This window comes from Wasmannia auropunctata, unplaced genomic scaffold (assembly GCF_000956235.1).
Source record: "Wasmannia auropunctata unplaced genomic scaffold, wasmannia.A_1.0 LD318663.1, whole genome shotgun sequence".
NCBI lineage: Eukaryota > Metazoa > Arthropoda > Insecta > Hymenoptera > Formicidae > Wasmannia > Wasmannia auropunctata.
In genome coordinates, this window is record NW_012044227.1 from 43,772 (window position 1) to 59,006 (window position 15,235).

At 30.0% G+C, this 15,235-nt stretch overlaps 4 protein-coding genes across 9 annotated transcripts in view; 2 read left to right on the forward strand and 2 right to left on the reverse strand.

The window, feature by feature from the left end:
- Nucleotides 1–5,365, forward strand: part of LOC105460624 — a 15,101-nt gene extending 9,736 nt beyond the window's left edge. Inside the window, exons 15-19 of one of the 4 annotated variants that reach the window (XM_011707113.1) lie at nt 269–650; nt 2,102–2,278; nt 2,982–3,140; nt 3,355–3,583; nt 4,800–5,365. In XM_011707113.1, the coding sequence (XP_011705415.1) occupies nt 269–650; nt 2,102–2,278; nt 2,982–3,140; nt 3,355–3,583; nt 4,800–5,035 (1,183 nt within the window). In that variant the 3' untranslated portion in view covers nt 5,036–5,365. Of the gene's footprint in view, nt 1–268; nt 651–807; nt 1,003–2,101; nt 2,279–2,981; nt 3,141–3,354; nt 3,584–3,697; nt 4,180–4,799 lie in introns of those variants that run through there. The other 3 variants (XM_011707114.1, XM_011707115.1, XM_011707116.1) reach the window with 3 other exon arrangements.
- On the reverse strand, nt 5,366–8,804 carry LOC105460621 (BRCA1-associated protein). Its single transcript, XM_011707112.1, has 6 exons — nt 8,577–8,804; nt 8,030–8,333; nt 7,432–7,621; nt 6,876–7,194; nt 6,186–6,610; nt 5,366–5,948 (listed from the first exon to the last, which is right to left on the reverse strand). The coding sequence occupies exons 1-6, from the start codon at nt 8,653–8,655 to the stop codon at nt 5,577–5,579; spliced, it is 1,689 nt and encodes a 562-aa protein (XP_011705414.1). The 5' UTR covers nt 8,656–8,804; the 3' UTR covers nt 5,366–5,576.
- Nucleotides 8,805–9,721: 917 nt separating this feature from the next.
- On the forward strand, nt 9,722–11,806 carry LOC105460626. The gene is made up of 3 exons (XM_011707118.1): nt 9,722–10,399; nt 10,585–11,059; nt 11,269–11,806. The coding sequence occupies exons 1-3, from the start codon at nt 10,366–10,368 to the stop codon at nt 11,789–11,791; spliced, it is 1,032 nt and encodes a 343-aa protein (XP_011705420.1). The 5' UTR covers nt 9,722–10,365; the 3' UTR covers nt 11,792–11,806.
- Nucleotides 11,807–11,901: 95 nt separating this feature from the next.
- LOC105460627 (phosducin-like protein) lies at nt 11,902–13,992 on the reverse strand. Of its 3 annotated transcripts, none has more exons than XM_011707120.1 (4): nt 13,855–13,992; nt 13,197–13,423; nt 12,588–13,002; nt 11,902–12,318 (listed from the first exon to the last, which is right to left on the reverse strand). In XM_011707120.1, the coding sequence occupies exons 1-4, from the start codon at nt 13,862–13,864 to the stop codon at nt 12,086–12,088; spliced, it is 885 nt and encodes a 294-aa protein (XP_011705422.1). In that variant the 5' UTR covers nt 13,865–13,992; the 3' UTR covers nt 11,902–12,085. The 3 variants fall into 3 exon arrangements, with proteins under 3 accessions (XP_011705422.1, XP_011705424.1, XP_011705423.1); XM_011707122.1 differs by having other exon boundaries at nt 13,197–13,409; nt 13,867–13,991; XM_011707121.1 differs by having other exon boundaries at nt 13,867–13,990.
- Between the last annotated feature and the right edge of the window lie 1,243 nt (nt 13,993–15,235).

Here is a 15,235-nt window from a genome sequence, read left to right on the forward strand (position 1 = left end):
CTCTTCCGATCTCAACGCCGGTAACACGGCAATTTTAAGAGAGGATTATTCGCTGAGTAATTAAAGTTTAAAAATGGGCAAAAATTTACTGTTTGTGAAAAAAAGTAAAAGTGATTCCCTAATTTTTTGGATGCAGTGTATTTTAACTTTTATTTATCAGCCTATATTATCACAAAGAAATCAAATTATACACATATAATTATTTGTTTTTCTCATTCCTAAGATTTGTTTTCTACAACACAGATATAATAATTATTGATAATTACAGATTACATGCAGTAAACATGGAAGCTAACAATGTTGCTCAATCATCTCCCAATGTTAATATGTATCCAAGACCATATTATCCAATGGAAGAAACAATAGAAGAGGAAATACATGAAGGAATCGAATTACAACATATAACTGATAAAAGTAACCAAGAAAATGTTATCTACAAGGATGACGATGACGACGAAAGTGACGTTCTGACGCAAGTGTCAATAACATCGAGCCAAGATCAGTCTAGTTATCTCATTAGTCCTTACTGGCTTCAAGACGAAAGACTGCGAAGAGGTATAGTAGATTTCTTGTCGAACGATGAAGAAGAATTTTGGAAAGATCTGATTGGAAAATATTTGCGACCTATTGAAAGTGATGAAGAGAGTCAAGTGAGTTGAATTTATTTATCTTTATTCTGCAAAAAGGAGAAGAAAAATAGGCAAAGTGAAAGTAATTGATAGAAATTTGTTATGTATTACTTTTAACATGACACACATATGCATACGCGCAATGAGGTATCCTATTTTTTCCTTGTTTAACATTTAGTGAATAACAAGGCTAAGATGATACATCATATATGTATGAAACGGAACGCATGATCAATTTAAACAATTATGTATTAATAAAATTAATATTCAAAATAGTATATGTATATGTGAAAAGAATAGATATCTCGCTCCATCTTATTGTGCTTTACAAATTGTTCGTGCACTTGAGTGAGATAATAACAAGAATGGAACAGTAAGAATATGATATATATAATATTATACGTATGTAATATGTACACATAGAAGAGAATATGTACGTATAGGTATAATCTTTTATTTCATGCGAATGTTGAACATTGAAGAATATAACCATCCATTTCATTATACGATATATTATAATTCTATATGCGTACATATATTATACTGCACCGGTCTAAAAAATTAGAGGATTACTTTTTCTCAGTAAATTATTGTCCATTTTTAAACTTTGGTTATTCAGCGAATAATTAACGTAAAAAATAGATCAAAAAAGGATTTTACAGAGCAAACTCTCTCTACTATAAGATGCCTTTGTTCAACTTTTACTCACTTTAATATTCAAAGACGTGATCAGCTTTGAATAAAGACGTATTTGAGACATTTAAAATCTCGAAATTTGTGGTCTTCTACCCATAACAAAAAAATTGGCGAAAATAATCATTGATACCATTTCAAAGTACAGACTTTGCCCTTTCAAATGGAAAAAAAAACTTTTTGCTACATCGTTTATATAGCAAGATATTGCAATTTCAAGTAACCTCTGTTTTTTTTCTGCGATTTTAGCACGATATATCGAAGACAACAAATTTCGAGATTTTAGTACGATATATCGTGCTAAAATCGTAAAAAAAACAGAGGTTATTTGAAATTGCTTGCTAAAAATAATCGATAGTAGAAGTTTTTTTTTCATTTGAAAGGGAAAGGCAAAGTCCGTACTTTGAGATATGATGCCAATCATTATTTTTGCCAATTTTTTTGTTAGGTGATAGAAGACCATAAATTTCGAGATTTTAGATATGTCAAATACGTCTTCATTCAAAGCTGATCACGTCTTTAAATATTAAAGTGAGTGAAAGTTAAACAAAGGCATCTTATAGTAGAGAGTTTACTCTGTAAAATCAAAGTAACCAAAGTTTAAAAATGGGCAAAAATTTACTGAGAAAAAGTGATTCCCTCTAATTTTTTGGACCAGTGCAGTATATGTATATGTATGTTTAGCTAACAACAAGATAATATTGATATGATAATTTTATTGTTAGCGAAAGTGTTTCTTTCTCTCCGTTCTCTCCTAATTAATTTTATGTTCTTTTTAGAACAAAATAACTCAAGAACTGATGAACTGTCGTGATGCATATTTATTAAAATTCTTCATGTTAAATGCTTTGTTTGTGCTAATTGTGTTTCTTATGCAGTTAAACAAAGATAGATTGCATTTGCAATGGCCGCTTGGAATGAAGTATAATGTTACATATTATTCACAAGGAAATGAGGTAAATCTCTTATAATATATAATAATATAATAATAGTAATAATCAAATATATATTTTGTTAGCTATAATTTCACATAATCATTACATTTAACAATGTTATTCAATTTGTTTATTTTGAAAGACTTGCTTAAATTTAATGATTATTATGACAATTATTTTATAACTTTATATAATTAAAAAATTACAAGGTTAAAAAAATTAAAATTACATATCAAGGATCTGACCGAATAATAGTTATACAAGCGGGCACTACACCTGATTTCTTATGAAAAAATGCGAAGAAAATGGAATAAAATTTTTTTATTTTCAGTTTAATTAGCTTTCGAGAAAATCGAATTTAAAAATCCACTGCAATAAATACGCATGCTGTTACGCTAAGGTACGGTTTGTCGAGCAATGTATAATACCTATATCGTATTTATAAACAATGTCTATACGGCATTAATTAAAAGCTACGAAGAATTGAAGGAAAAACACAGGGAAAATTTTTAATGAACAAAATTTTATTTTATCAAAGATATTTTAGATATTTTATCAAAGAAATTTTATTTTATCACGGAATTGTTGAAACTGTTGTCTTCGTTGTTCGATGCATTATATATATATTATATATTTTTTTCATAAGAAATCATATGCCCGCTCGTAATTACGTACGTATATACATATATTATTCGGTCGGATCCTGTATATTGATTTTCTGCAGGTACATTTAACAAAAGAATATTTAAGACTCGAACCGATAGGATGCGTATTTATTGCTGCATTCATCAGCATATTAGGTATCCAGTTCTGCGCTATGCTAATTCATCGATTTGGTACGCTTTCACATGTACTCGCTAATACGAAACTTCCTTGTACTAAGGTAATATTAAAAGAAAAGAAGAATTAATATTCATCAATATAAAATGCTTTTCTTATTTCTTTACAAATAAATAAATATAACAAAAGATTAATTTGTATAAAAACACACACACATATTATACGTACATATTATATACTTCATATATGTATATCCAAAACTTATTTTGTGTGTGTATGTGTAGTTTCTTTCTATTGTTTCTTCTTCTCATTGTCAGATGACTTCTTCGGAAGATGACGTTTTCGAAAAGCACGCTAATAAAATAGCACAGTTACTTCAACGCATGGCGGAGGATGACGTAATATTCGAACATAGACGAAGTACCGTAACTTCTTTCAATAAGCGAAATGCGCACGAATTAATTACGGAAAATTCAAAGAGATCATTGAAGATATTGGGAAACTTTGAAAGGTTGTTTCGACGAAAGCTTCATGATCCAAGTTCAGGTATAATGCTCTTAATTGTTGAAATTTTTATATTCAGCGTATCACTATTAGGATTGAATAATTAGATATTAAGGATCCAAGTTTCAGTTTAATTGTAAGATGAAAATTCTAAAGATTTCAGTGCATTTTCTGAATTGTGTATAACATTTTCATTTTACATATACATGTGTAAATACTAAATGCATATGAAATGAAATTGTGCGCGGCAACGGAAAGAAAAACGAGAAGAAAAAGGAGGAAGAACAAATATAATGGAATTAAGAATATGGAAATTGAAATTAAATATCAAGTATCGCGGATAAGCAACATACACAAACATAGCAACATTATTTCGATTTTACTTCGATACTTCAAATAGCTTCTATAAAGAGTATAAATGATGTTACATAATTGTAAATCGTTCGTTTCTTGCAGCTTATCTGTATACACTCGTTTTTAACGAAAAAGATAGTATAACAGAAATGTAATTACTTTTAATATTAAAATGTAAAACTATTAATTGATACAGCTAACAAAGGACGATAAAATTTTAGAAAACATAAATAAGTATAGTACGAAAATTGAAAATTTTGAACGTAGTGGGTATTATAGCAAAATATATGATAGGCTATGTAGTTTTTATTATATGTACATTGCGTTGCAACTTTTATATATTTATTCTTCTTCGCTTTTCTCCCCGACAAGGATAAGGATGGAAACGTATTATAAAATTTATTTATTTTTTACAACTAATAATTGACGCGTTGATTTTATTACTAACAATATAGATATTTTTTTTATCACGTTCACGTATATACACAATGTATATGTAGTACGTACCTATATGAAAACGAACTAACATGAAAGCATTCATAAACGAATTATTTCAAACAATAGCGGCTTATATCTGCAGCTGTTAAGATCAAGATGTTTACACGTTTAGGTCAATGAAAAATGATTGATGTATATTGAAACAATACAATAATATGAAAATAATAGTTTTCTGATATATTTATAGAATCGAATTATAGAAAATCGTAGATTAGATTAATTATTTCTTCGATTGGTAATTAGATCACTAGTTCTATATTTTGAATCATTTAACATTTTGGCATGAAAATAACACTGTTATACGTGTTACACACTCCCAAGTTAGTGCGATGCGATATATAGCATTAATTACCATATTTTATATTTTTATTACTTTTTTTTAGTATCTCTTGTATCTATTTTACAGGTTTATCACAACGTATGTCCTCGCAAATGCCGAAAAGTGCATTTAGTGTCTTTGAGCGGAGGCGATCAACAATTTTAGCAGAAAAAAGAAGAACACGCACTCGGGAATCGCATGACATTTATTATGATGCTGATAATTTGAGATCTTCGAACGATCAACCTTTTCAACCAGGACAATCAAATTCTCATCAATTTCAATATGATAATCCAGGATTTAAGCGAGATGAGAATATATGAGATATACAAATGTATATAAAACACACAATTGCTAAGAGATTTACAGTTCTCCGCAGCTTTGTCTTGATCCATTCTTAAGGTCAACAATGCTTTCGTGAACAATACTGTTGGCATTAACAATGCAAATCAAGACACGGAGAAAACCCGTGAACCTCTTAGCATTTTTAAAAAGATTGCCTTAAACGTAAAAACTTTAAGAGCAAAACATACATTTAATTTATTTTGAAATATAATGTAAAAAGAAAATTTCTCACTTCTCATATTGCAATCCTTAAACTTATTACATTAGTATGTTAGTAAATCAAATAAAAAGTAAACAATTTGGTAAAATCGTTGTGATCAAATAGATTATTCCTTTTTCATACATTGTAAAAATTAATTTCAGTACATCTGCTTTATGTGTATATAACGTTTTTTCTTCATTATAATTGTTCTTGTAATTTAGAATTGTATAATCGTTCTTGGTATTTTCAGAATATTTTGTGTTTTGCAATTTTTTTTCTGTATATTAATGAAGAGTGTTTAATAATTTTTTCCGAAGTCAATGCCTCTTTTGACTTTTATGTCCCCGAGATCCTGATGATTTCCCATCTCTACGGTTTGGCGGAATAACAATACGACCGGTGGCAATTTCATCTCGATCGACAGATTCGTCAATTTGTTTTTGAGCATCAAGAAAAAACATGAGATCCCGGTTTTGCTCCTTCAAATCGGTGATCTCTGCTTCTTTGGTGGACAATTCATCTTGTAATTTCTTGTGTTTTACCTGCCACGAAGTTTGGTTCAATTGTAGGGCTTTTCGCAGATCTTTTTCCTCCGTCAATTCCGCTTGTATTTGTGCCAATTTATTGGTGGAATGCTGTAGACGTTTATCCAGTGTTTGCTTGTCGCGATTCAGCGTTACGAATTGTTTCTAAACAAAATAAAGAAAAAATTTTCTTTATAATAAAATTAAAAGGAGTAAAGAAGAGTTAAGAGAAAAATAAAGAAGAAAAAATAAAAAAACAAAAGGAAATTGTGAAAAGGAAAAGAAAGAAGGATAAGGACAAAAGGAAAACAAGAGGAAAGGAAAAGAAAAAGTGAAAAAAGACAAGATAGTGTTCATTTTACTATTTACTACGTTTAAGAACTGTTATGGATTGTTGTGTACCTTGAACTGTGAATTTTCCTCAAGCACTTGTTCCAATTTATCCCTTAGCTCGGTAATCTCTGTTATGGAGCGTTGTTCGGAACGACTGAGCCTTTCTTCATAATATTGTCGTTGTGTTTCCAACTGTGACGTTAGTAAATACGTGAACTCTAACTGTACCGAATCTACTTTATCCTCCACAGCAGCACCTTCACTTTTAGTTGCCGAGTGGCCGCCTTCCACCATTTTACCATCTTTATCCTGTAGTAGTCGATGCACAAAATTATCGCCTACGTAATCCCAGACGCGATTGTTGCCCAATTGCATCGCGTAGCAATGATGTGTGTCCCGATAATGTTCAAACGCGTGACCCTGATGATAACGCGAGCAGCCTACGTGACCACAAATCAAGCAAATCCATAATGCATCATTGCTAGCATCTGCAACTGAAAAGATCCATACAAAGCATATTAAAAAAAGCCTCTAATAATAAAAGATAATGGAAGATTCTGAAACTCTTTTTTTATTATTTTCTTTCTGAAAGAATGCGTGGAAAATTTGTGCTAGTTATTATACAATGTGGAATTTAATCAAACGATAATTAAAGCGATTTCGTAAATTTCTTTTCAAGAATTGTATATTCTATTAAAAAATTAGATTCAAGATAAAATGAAATAATTTTGGAGCAATTAGACCACAAGCAACACTTACCACATTCCATGCAACGACTATCCGCTAATGGCTCTGGTGTTTGAGCGTATCGACAGATTGGACAGGATGTGTCACCCCATTTGACAAGGCAACTGGAATGGAAAGTATGATTACACAGTATCGTCAGAATTCCATCCACACTCTCGTCCATCCTTTCGAGACAAACGGGACACGATGGCAACTCTGTGTGTCCACTCAGAGGCATTCCATTGTCTCCTACTTCGACTCGGGATACAAATACCATGTGACAAACCACGTCTGGTTCTAGAGAGTTATAGGGAGCACCATTGAAGGTTTCGTAGAATTCGCTCGCTGCACTCTAAAATGCATTATCAAAAGCTTATCTTTTGGATAATATATCTTCAATCAATTTTTTACACCAACAAAGCATTTCACTAGCTCAGATATTTAATAGATATTATTTAAATTTATATATAAAATTGCCTAATTTTTCCAATTTATCAAACTCGAAGAGGATGTCTATGGTCTTATTAATTAATATGTACATGTATTGCTCATCTGTAGATGTACGTAGATCTGTACGTTGTTTGCTCACCGATGATCTAAAGGTGATCAGAGCCATGTACTGGTTTGGACTGCCGTCTCTGAGGATTCTAAAGTATTGTATGTCCTGATGACAAGCTGCTGTGAACGTTAAAAGATCGTGGCAAGTCATTGTTGCTGGTACTGATAGGATACATATAGTATGACTGCGATCTGCTGCACAACGCATTTCAGTCAGTTCACTGCAATAAAAGAGTAAAATTGTGAAAAATATATTTTTAAGTCGTTAATTCAAATGGGATACATCCATACGGAAGTCCCATCCCGTATGATTCACAGAATTGACTTTTGCTTATTGTTAGTAAAAATGTCAAGAGAAGCATTACATTGGCAGTTATTGCAGCTTTCTAATGTTTAGCATCATCTTTGTAACAAAATTTCAAATTAAATTTTTTTCAAGTAAGCACTGTCTGATTACATTAGCTGAAGAATATAATATTATTTAATAATCAATTTATACAGCTTAATTAGCTTTATTTTTCTTCAATGATCGTGTTGTTTAATGTTCATAACGATGAAAGATGAGGTGCCATGTATACAAATTATTTGGTAATATATGCAAAAGTAGGAAAAAAAAAGAAATGACTTACTCTTCCTTGAAAAGATGTAGGATGCCTTTCGTAACTTCAACAAAAGGGTTTCCAGAGATGAAACTTATTTGATCGGGTGAGGTGCAAGCGGTAGCACCAGTTATCTCCCCTGGCGCTGAATTCGCGACATGATTAGAATTCGCAAACGACGTCTCTTCAGAATTAGTTCTCGAAAACGAAAGCGATTTGCTTGTGCTTTGACTTGATAATAACGGGGACATAGTTTCTTCGACGTTTGTATAAGTCTCAACATTAATATCCCTTGGTTCTCTGCAACCTCTCGTCTTCTTTGCAGCCATCGTATCTGCGATATTTATTATTTATATAATTATCACATCTAGTTGATCACTTCATCACTTTATATTATATTGACATTGATTTGTTAGCAGAATACGGAAGAAATTAAAGTTGTTTTATAGAAATAGTCCAATTGTACACTGTAATCGCGTATCGGTATACAGAAACACAAAAAAATTATTTATTAATAATCAATGATATTACTATATATATTACGCAAATAAAATACGAATAAAACGTTGATGCTCACTAGTGGTCTCTTCTAATTCCGAATCACAAATCTCGATGCGAATAACGCATAAGGATACTAAGACAGCGGATGAATTCATGCCACATAATTAAATTACGACATGTTATAATAAATATTTCTTTTCATTTTAAGCCATACGAGCTCGTCACACAGCTCGGTACATGGTAAATACATGCGGTATGTATACATGTCAGATTAATCACTCGGAACTCGAAACGGAAATCGGAAAGAGGGAGAGGGAAGGCGTCGAAGAAGCAGATTTAGGGCGCGTTCCCACTGAGGTCTGAGCGCGTCATCCGTTGCGTTACGCAAATTGACCAATCAAAACATCCCATTTTATTGCTTAATTTGTCGCGCGCGCGACAATCCGAGGTTTCATACAAAGGAAAATTATTTTATCTCTCACCGACGAGATAATCTTAAAGACCGACAGCCTTACCTAGGGAATTAGTGTGACAGTTTAGTAATTGCCAAAATTTAAGCAATTAGTCAATAATATAACATTAATTTTATGATTTATTAATAGATCGATGTTTTTTTTAGATATGTATACATTGTGATTCATATGTACTATATCTTGCTAATAGTAAATGTAGTTTTATTTCAAACTACATTTTTATAGTTACCATCCGTGTTTGATTATCTAAAGAGATGGTAAAACAGTTGGAAAAAAAATGTAATTTTGCGACAATACATATGATATTATAACATTAAAAGTATTCATACTTATATTTATAAAGCATTTAATAAAAATCATGATCTTAATAATATATTATTCAAATAAATCGCAAATTTATGCCAAAAGTCGATAACATTGACACTTTGCAATTACCTCCGGGCCCACTGGCCCCATTTGCTGGCACAAAAATTTGTCCAGAGCTGACAGTCTTTAAAGGCGGGAGCACAGATTTTTGCATAACGCTGCATAACGCACAAGACATAATGCATAAGAAAATCAACCAATTTAGAGTCCTTCATTTCATATTCTGATTGGTTGATTTTCTTATGCCTTATGTCTTGTGCGTTATGCAAAAGTCTGTGTTCTCGCCTTAACAGTATCTCGTCGGTGTATCTCTAGAATATCTGCAAATGATGAAATAAAATGGGACGTTTTGATTGATTTTCATGACGCGACACACGTGACGCACTCAGTGGGAACGCATCCTAAGATGAAAATTACAAAAGTGAGCAAATTCATTAGAATACTTCTAATTTCATTGACCAATATCTAGTGAATTTACTTGATTTCAAGATGCACAATCGATTCGCGCGTAGCGTAGCACGAAAATGTACATACATTTTATTTATTAGGCTAGTCACTAGATTACCGGCAATGTCAGAAATAGCTACGTAGTTCCCAGTAATTTAAAAAAATGGCGTCCTGGCGGTAGTGGTATAGTTTTAACGGTCATCGAAATCGCGGCCATGGCCGGCATCACCCCTCTCAGGTTTCTCTTTGGCCATAGTCTGGACTTTGGATGGATATCACCTTGATATTTATTTTGAATTTTGAATCACATTGCTACTTGCTAGGTACATACAACTACGCCTACTGACCGAATCGGCACTGATCGGCGAGGTAAAAAACTGGGGATCATTTCTGAAGAAAAACGAGAAGAATATATGTGCAAAACAGCCATATAGATTATATTATACCGTATATTATAAAACAAAAATTTTACTTCTTAAAAGCAAGAAATATCTGTAATAAGGAAGAAAGATTTGATTATTTGTTGTGTATTTGTTTTTATGATTTAAATAGTCAAGTTCTCCGATACAGACGTCAACTATGAGTTATTTTAGCGATTTACATCAAATATCAGGTAAGTGACATATTTTTACTTTTAAAAAGTTAAAGCAGATGTGCAGAAATTAAAAAGTATTTAGTTAATAAATTTTACATCTGTTTAAAAGTTTATATATTTATGTATTACGTGCATGAATATCTTATATATTGTAATTGTATACTATCATGTTAATTCTTATGATATTCATTTTGTTTTTCCAGATATTTCCAGTATTTCGGCAATTTCCCAGTCCAGTAGCAGATTAATTAGTAGAATAAATTCATCGCAAAGTTTGTTAGACAACCAGTCCAGTGCTACAAGAAATAATGATAGATTTACCATAAACCAGGAAACAAATGCGATCGAAAAAACAATAAACTCATTGATATTATGCGAAGAAAGTATAAATGAACATGTCAAATCTAATATTATTTATCAGTGTTTGAAGGAAGCATCTTTAAACCACAAAGCTGTTCTATCTAACAGCACAGCAAGAAAATTACGAATATTGCTTTTAATTCATGAACTGGACAAGTATATGCATCTTCCTTCAACAATGAAACATATGCAAGATAAATTGATACTTTTGGGAATTATTGATTTACCGTCGTGTGACTTAAATTCTGATGAGAAATTAGAGGTCAAGTGTTGCATCGAGACAATGCTACGAGAAGTAATACATGATATGATTTTAAGGTGAATATTTTATCATATTAGAAAAGATTTTATTAATACATCTTCATACCAACTTTTGTACCAAGTTTTGTAAATAATATTACACACGTGTGTGTGTGTGTGTGTACATATATGTATTACATATATGTACACACATATATGTAATATGAATTACATATTAACAATATATATGAAAATTAATAAAATTATGTTTTTATATGTTGTAAAAGATATGAAGCTTTAGGAGGAAATGCTAAGGAAGCGTCAAAGAACAACGAATGTAAGATGCATAACAAATTCGTGGAATATTGTGATGTGCCAGCAGCAGTACAATGGAAAAATAAAATTCAAGATTTAATTCTGCATTGCGAAAGTGACTTGCTGAAATACATAAACTTAATGGACAAATGGAACAAGTTGAAATATGAGGATATGAACCAAGCATATTTAGAAAAGACAGGATATTTATTGTTGCAAGCGCAAGTTGCCGAGTTGCAAGCAAAAATAACAAAGTTTTCTTGTACAATCAGAATGTTCAAAGAAACATCGACTACTGTTGATGCTTTCAAAATGCTAAATCAATTAGTTGAAAAGAAATTAAAAATGATTACTGATGAAATTCGCCAGAAAGAAGATCTAAAAAAGCTGTACGATAATTTAAAAAATACAGAATATGATCAGATATTATTAATCTACTCACAGCTTTGCAATGCAATAAAAAAGAAAAAACATATCTTGGACATATTAAAATAGGTTTGTAAATAAATGAAGAAGTTAATAATCAAAGCAATATGTGCATATACATACATATATATATATATTATATATATATATATATATATACACACACACACACACATGTATTTATCTGGTTTAAAAGTAAATATTTTTTGCATTTACATTTTGTAAAATACATCGACAATCTTTCTCTTGATCAAGATTCTATGGTATAAGGTTTAATAAAGTTTATATTTAAATAGTTTATTAAATTAGTAAATATATGTGTAATAATACTAATAAATTATCTTAAAAAGAATGATAATTTTTTTATTCGTTATCGGAAGCTCTATTTTCATTCTTCAAAACAATAAGTGGTATGCAATTTTTATCAGCGAGAATTCCATGCTCGATGAGGAATGCTTCCACGTCCGATGAATAGAAATCTACTCCTAAATGATCCGTAACATGGACAAAATTTCCTATCACTTGTCCATTTTTATACACTAACAATGTTGGTACGCCAAATTTCTTGAATTGTTTGCTGACACCTGCAATTGAGCCTAAAAAAGAATATAAAGAAATATATTGCTAAAAAATTTGCCACAATATACATTTAAAAAATAATAAGATGAAATTTTTTTCCTGAAATTATGAAAAATATTGATATAAAAAATCAAACTTTGTTAAAGCTAACTCTGTTTGAAGATGAACAAAAATAAGATCTTATTTAGTTACAATTTGAGAATTTAATTCTAGTTAAAAATATTTAAGTTTATTTAATGATATTGATTGAGAGTAGAATCTATATATAATCTGAAAAGTAACAAACCTAAAATTTTACAAAACTTTACGTAAGGATATTCTTCCGCAAGAGATATCAAGCATCCATTCATGGCTTCGCAACCAGATACATTATCCTCGTAAATATGAACAATAACAATTACTGACTTATCTTCTCCATCAACGGCTTGTAGAAATTGATCTGTATTCTCCAAGTCAATAACTTTCCCAAAACAAAGTTTCTCTGTTTTTGCAAGCATTTCTTTCATTCTCTGTCTCTGATATTCTAGAAGAAATTCATCAGTTAATAAATTTGCCAGCTCTGGGTCTGTCTCATTCAGTTTTTCTTTTTCTTCATCTAAAGCACTACGGCATGTTAAACTCAGTTTCTTAATCAACTGCAGCCTTTCTTTCTCTTGCGATTCTCGTTTTTCTGCTTCTAACTGCTTATATCGTTGCCAATCCTTTCAAGAATATACTTCAAATTAATGAATAAGTCAAATAATCAATCTAATATTTGATAGTAAAACTTAAATATGTATGTGTGTATATATATGCGCGTGTTCAATTTTCAGTTTCTTGATTTTTATATCTTTCTGCGATTAAAATAGAATTAAAATAAACACAGAGTATATACATGTGTATATAATTATTATACCTTTATAACACCTTTAGGTCCTGTATTACTGGAAGTCCCGTCCCATTCCAAGTATGAAGGCTCAATATATTGTGCAGTATCATCAGCATATTTCACATCATCACATTCTTTGTCTTCGGAATCTCCAGAATCATTTCCTTCATCTTCACTGGAACTGCTGCAGTAGTAGTGTAATTTTTCTCCCAAAATTTTATCTTCTAATGTTGACATGATCTTGGAATTTAAAACTGTATGTAAAACAATGAATTAAGTGTGGTGTCCTTTGACATAAAAATACAAGGAATTTGTTTAGATTTAGATCAGTATGTATACAAAGTATTAATTGTCATAAATATAATTGTAAAATGTTTTGTAATTGATAATATTAATCAGACAGATAATTAATCCTCTTAGCTAATATTTGTAATGTGAAGTAGAAGAAATACATTTTTTTAAACACATCAAAATTTGCAGAATAATCAACAAATGATTTTAAAGAATTTTATTAAATATTATATGAATGATTGTGCAACAGAGAGATTCTTATAGTATTTGTTTCTATTAGTAATAAGTTAGTAGTAAGTAAATTTTTCATTATACATTGCGTTGTATTCATATTTATATTTTACAGAAAAAATAAAAAACCATTTTTGTTAGAAATTAATGGTTAGAAACTCGCCATTTGACATACATGTAAAGAATCTGAAGGCGTGGAAGGCGTCAGTGCGTCACCAGTCCAGACGTTACTACACAGTTATGTGCCACTCAGTCAGTGCCACTACACACTGGCACACTGCTTAGTGCTTACATGCTATACTCAATACTGTTCTTCAGTGTTTATATGTATGTATAATGATGTCGGCCATGTTGGCATTAGCGACGCTAGTGTTCGATGCTAAAACTTAAAACTATCCAATCAAGGTCTCATCGATAAAAATGTACTATATGAATGAACTATCTTATGTCGATAAACATAAAATTTATATCGACAATTGATAATGTTGTTTGTAATCGTTGATAATTTTCATTTATCAATTATATCAGGTTCACGTATATGTATAATATACATATAATATATATACATATAATATATAAATTTAAATATAAGTCGTGAAAAAATTTATCCCCAGAATTTTTGACATTTAAGCGCTATGAGCATGATTTGTTTAATATTTGATAAATAACAAAAAATAAAATGATTCCTTACTTCAATTATAAGCAAAAATTTTGTATGGATAATCGATCGATAACTATAATTTAAGTGACTTAAATTTAGATGTCCGTGCTTTATTATTAACTATAAAAATTATATTATAAATGTAAAATATTAATTAATCTGGGAAAAATAGTTCCATATATAATATATATATAATTATATGCAAAATATATAACCATATATGTTAAGTTTCTTTCCTTTGTAAAATTATTCTTTAATACAAAATTGATAATAATAAAAAGAAAACATAAAAAATAATTAAAAGAATAATTTTTAGATTGATTTCTTTTACAAAAAATAAAGTTTAAAGAAATGAGAAAAATTGCTCATATGTATATAATCATATATGTATAAGTGATTAAAAATATACATATATAATTATGTATGAACAATTTTTCTTATTTCTTCAAACTTGATTTTTTGTAAAAAAAACCAATGTAACAATTATAATTCTTTTAATTATTTTTTATGTTTCCTTCTTATTATTATCAATTTTGTATTAAAGAATAATTTTACAAAGGAAAGAAACATATATGAACATATTTTGCATATAATTATGTATGGAACTTTTTTTCCCGGGAATATAAGATATATTAACTATAAAATAAATAACTATAATGGATACAATTAATAATTACCGTATTATTGACTTTTATTAAATATGTTGTTAAATTAAATAAATTTAAGGTTTAATGCATTGATCGTTTATCTATATATTTGCTATACTCTTCTTATACAATCGTGACCTAAATAAACATACTTTATTGCGAGTGCGTTTTTTAGTAATACTTGAGAATAAACATATTTTATTAAGATAAATATTCATGTTATATAATTCTCACAT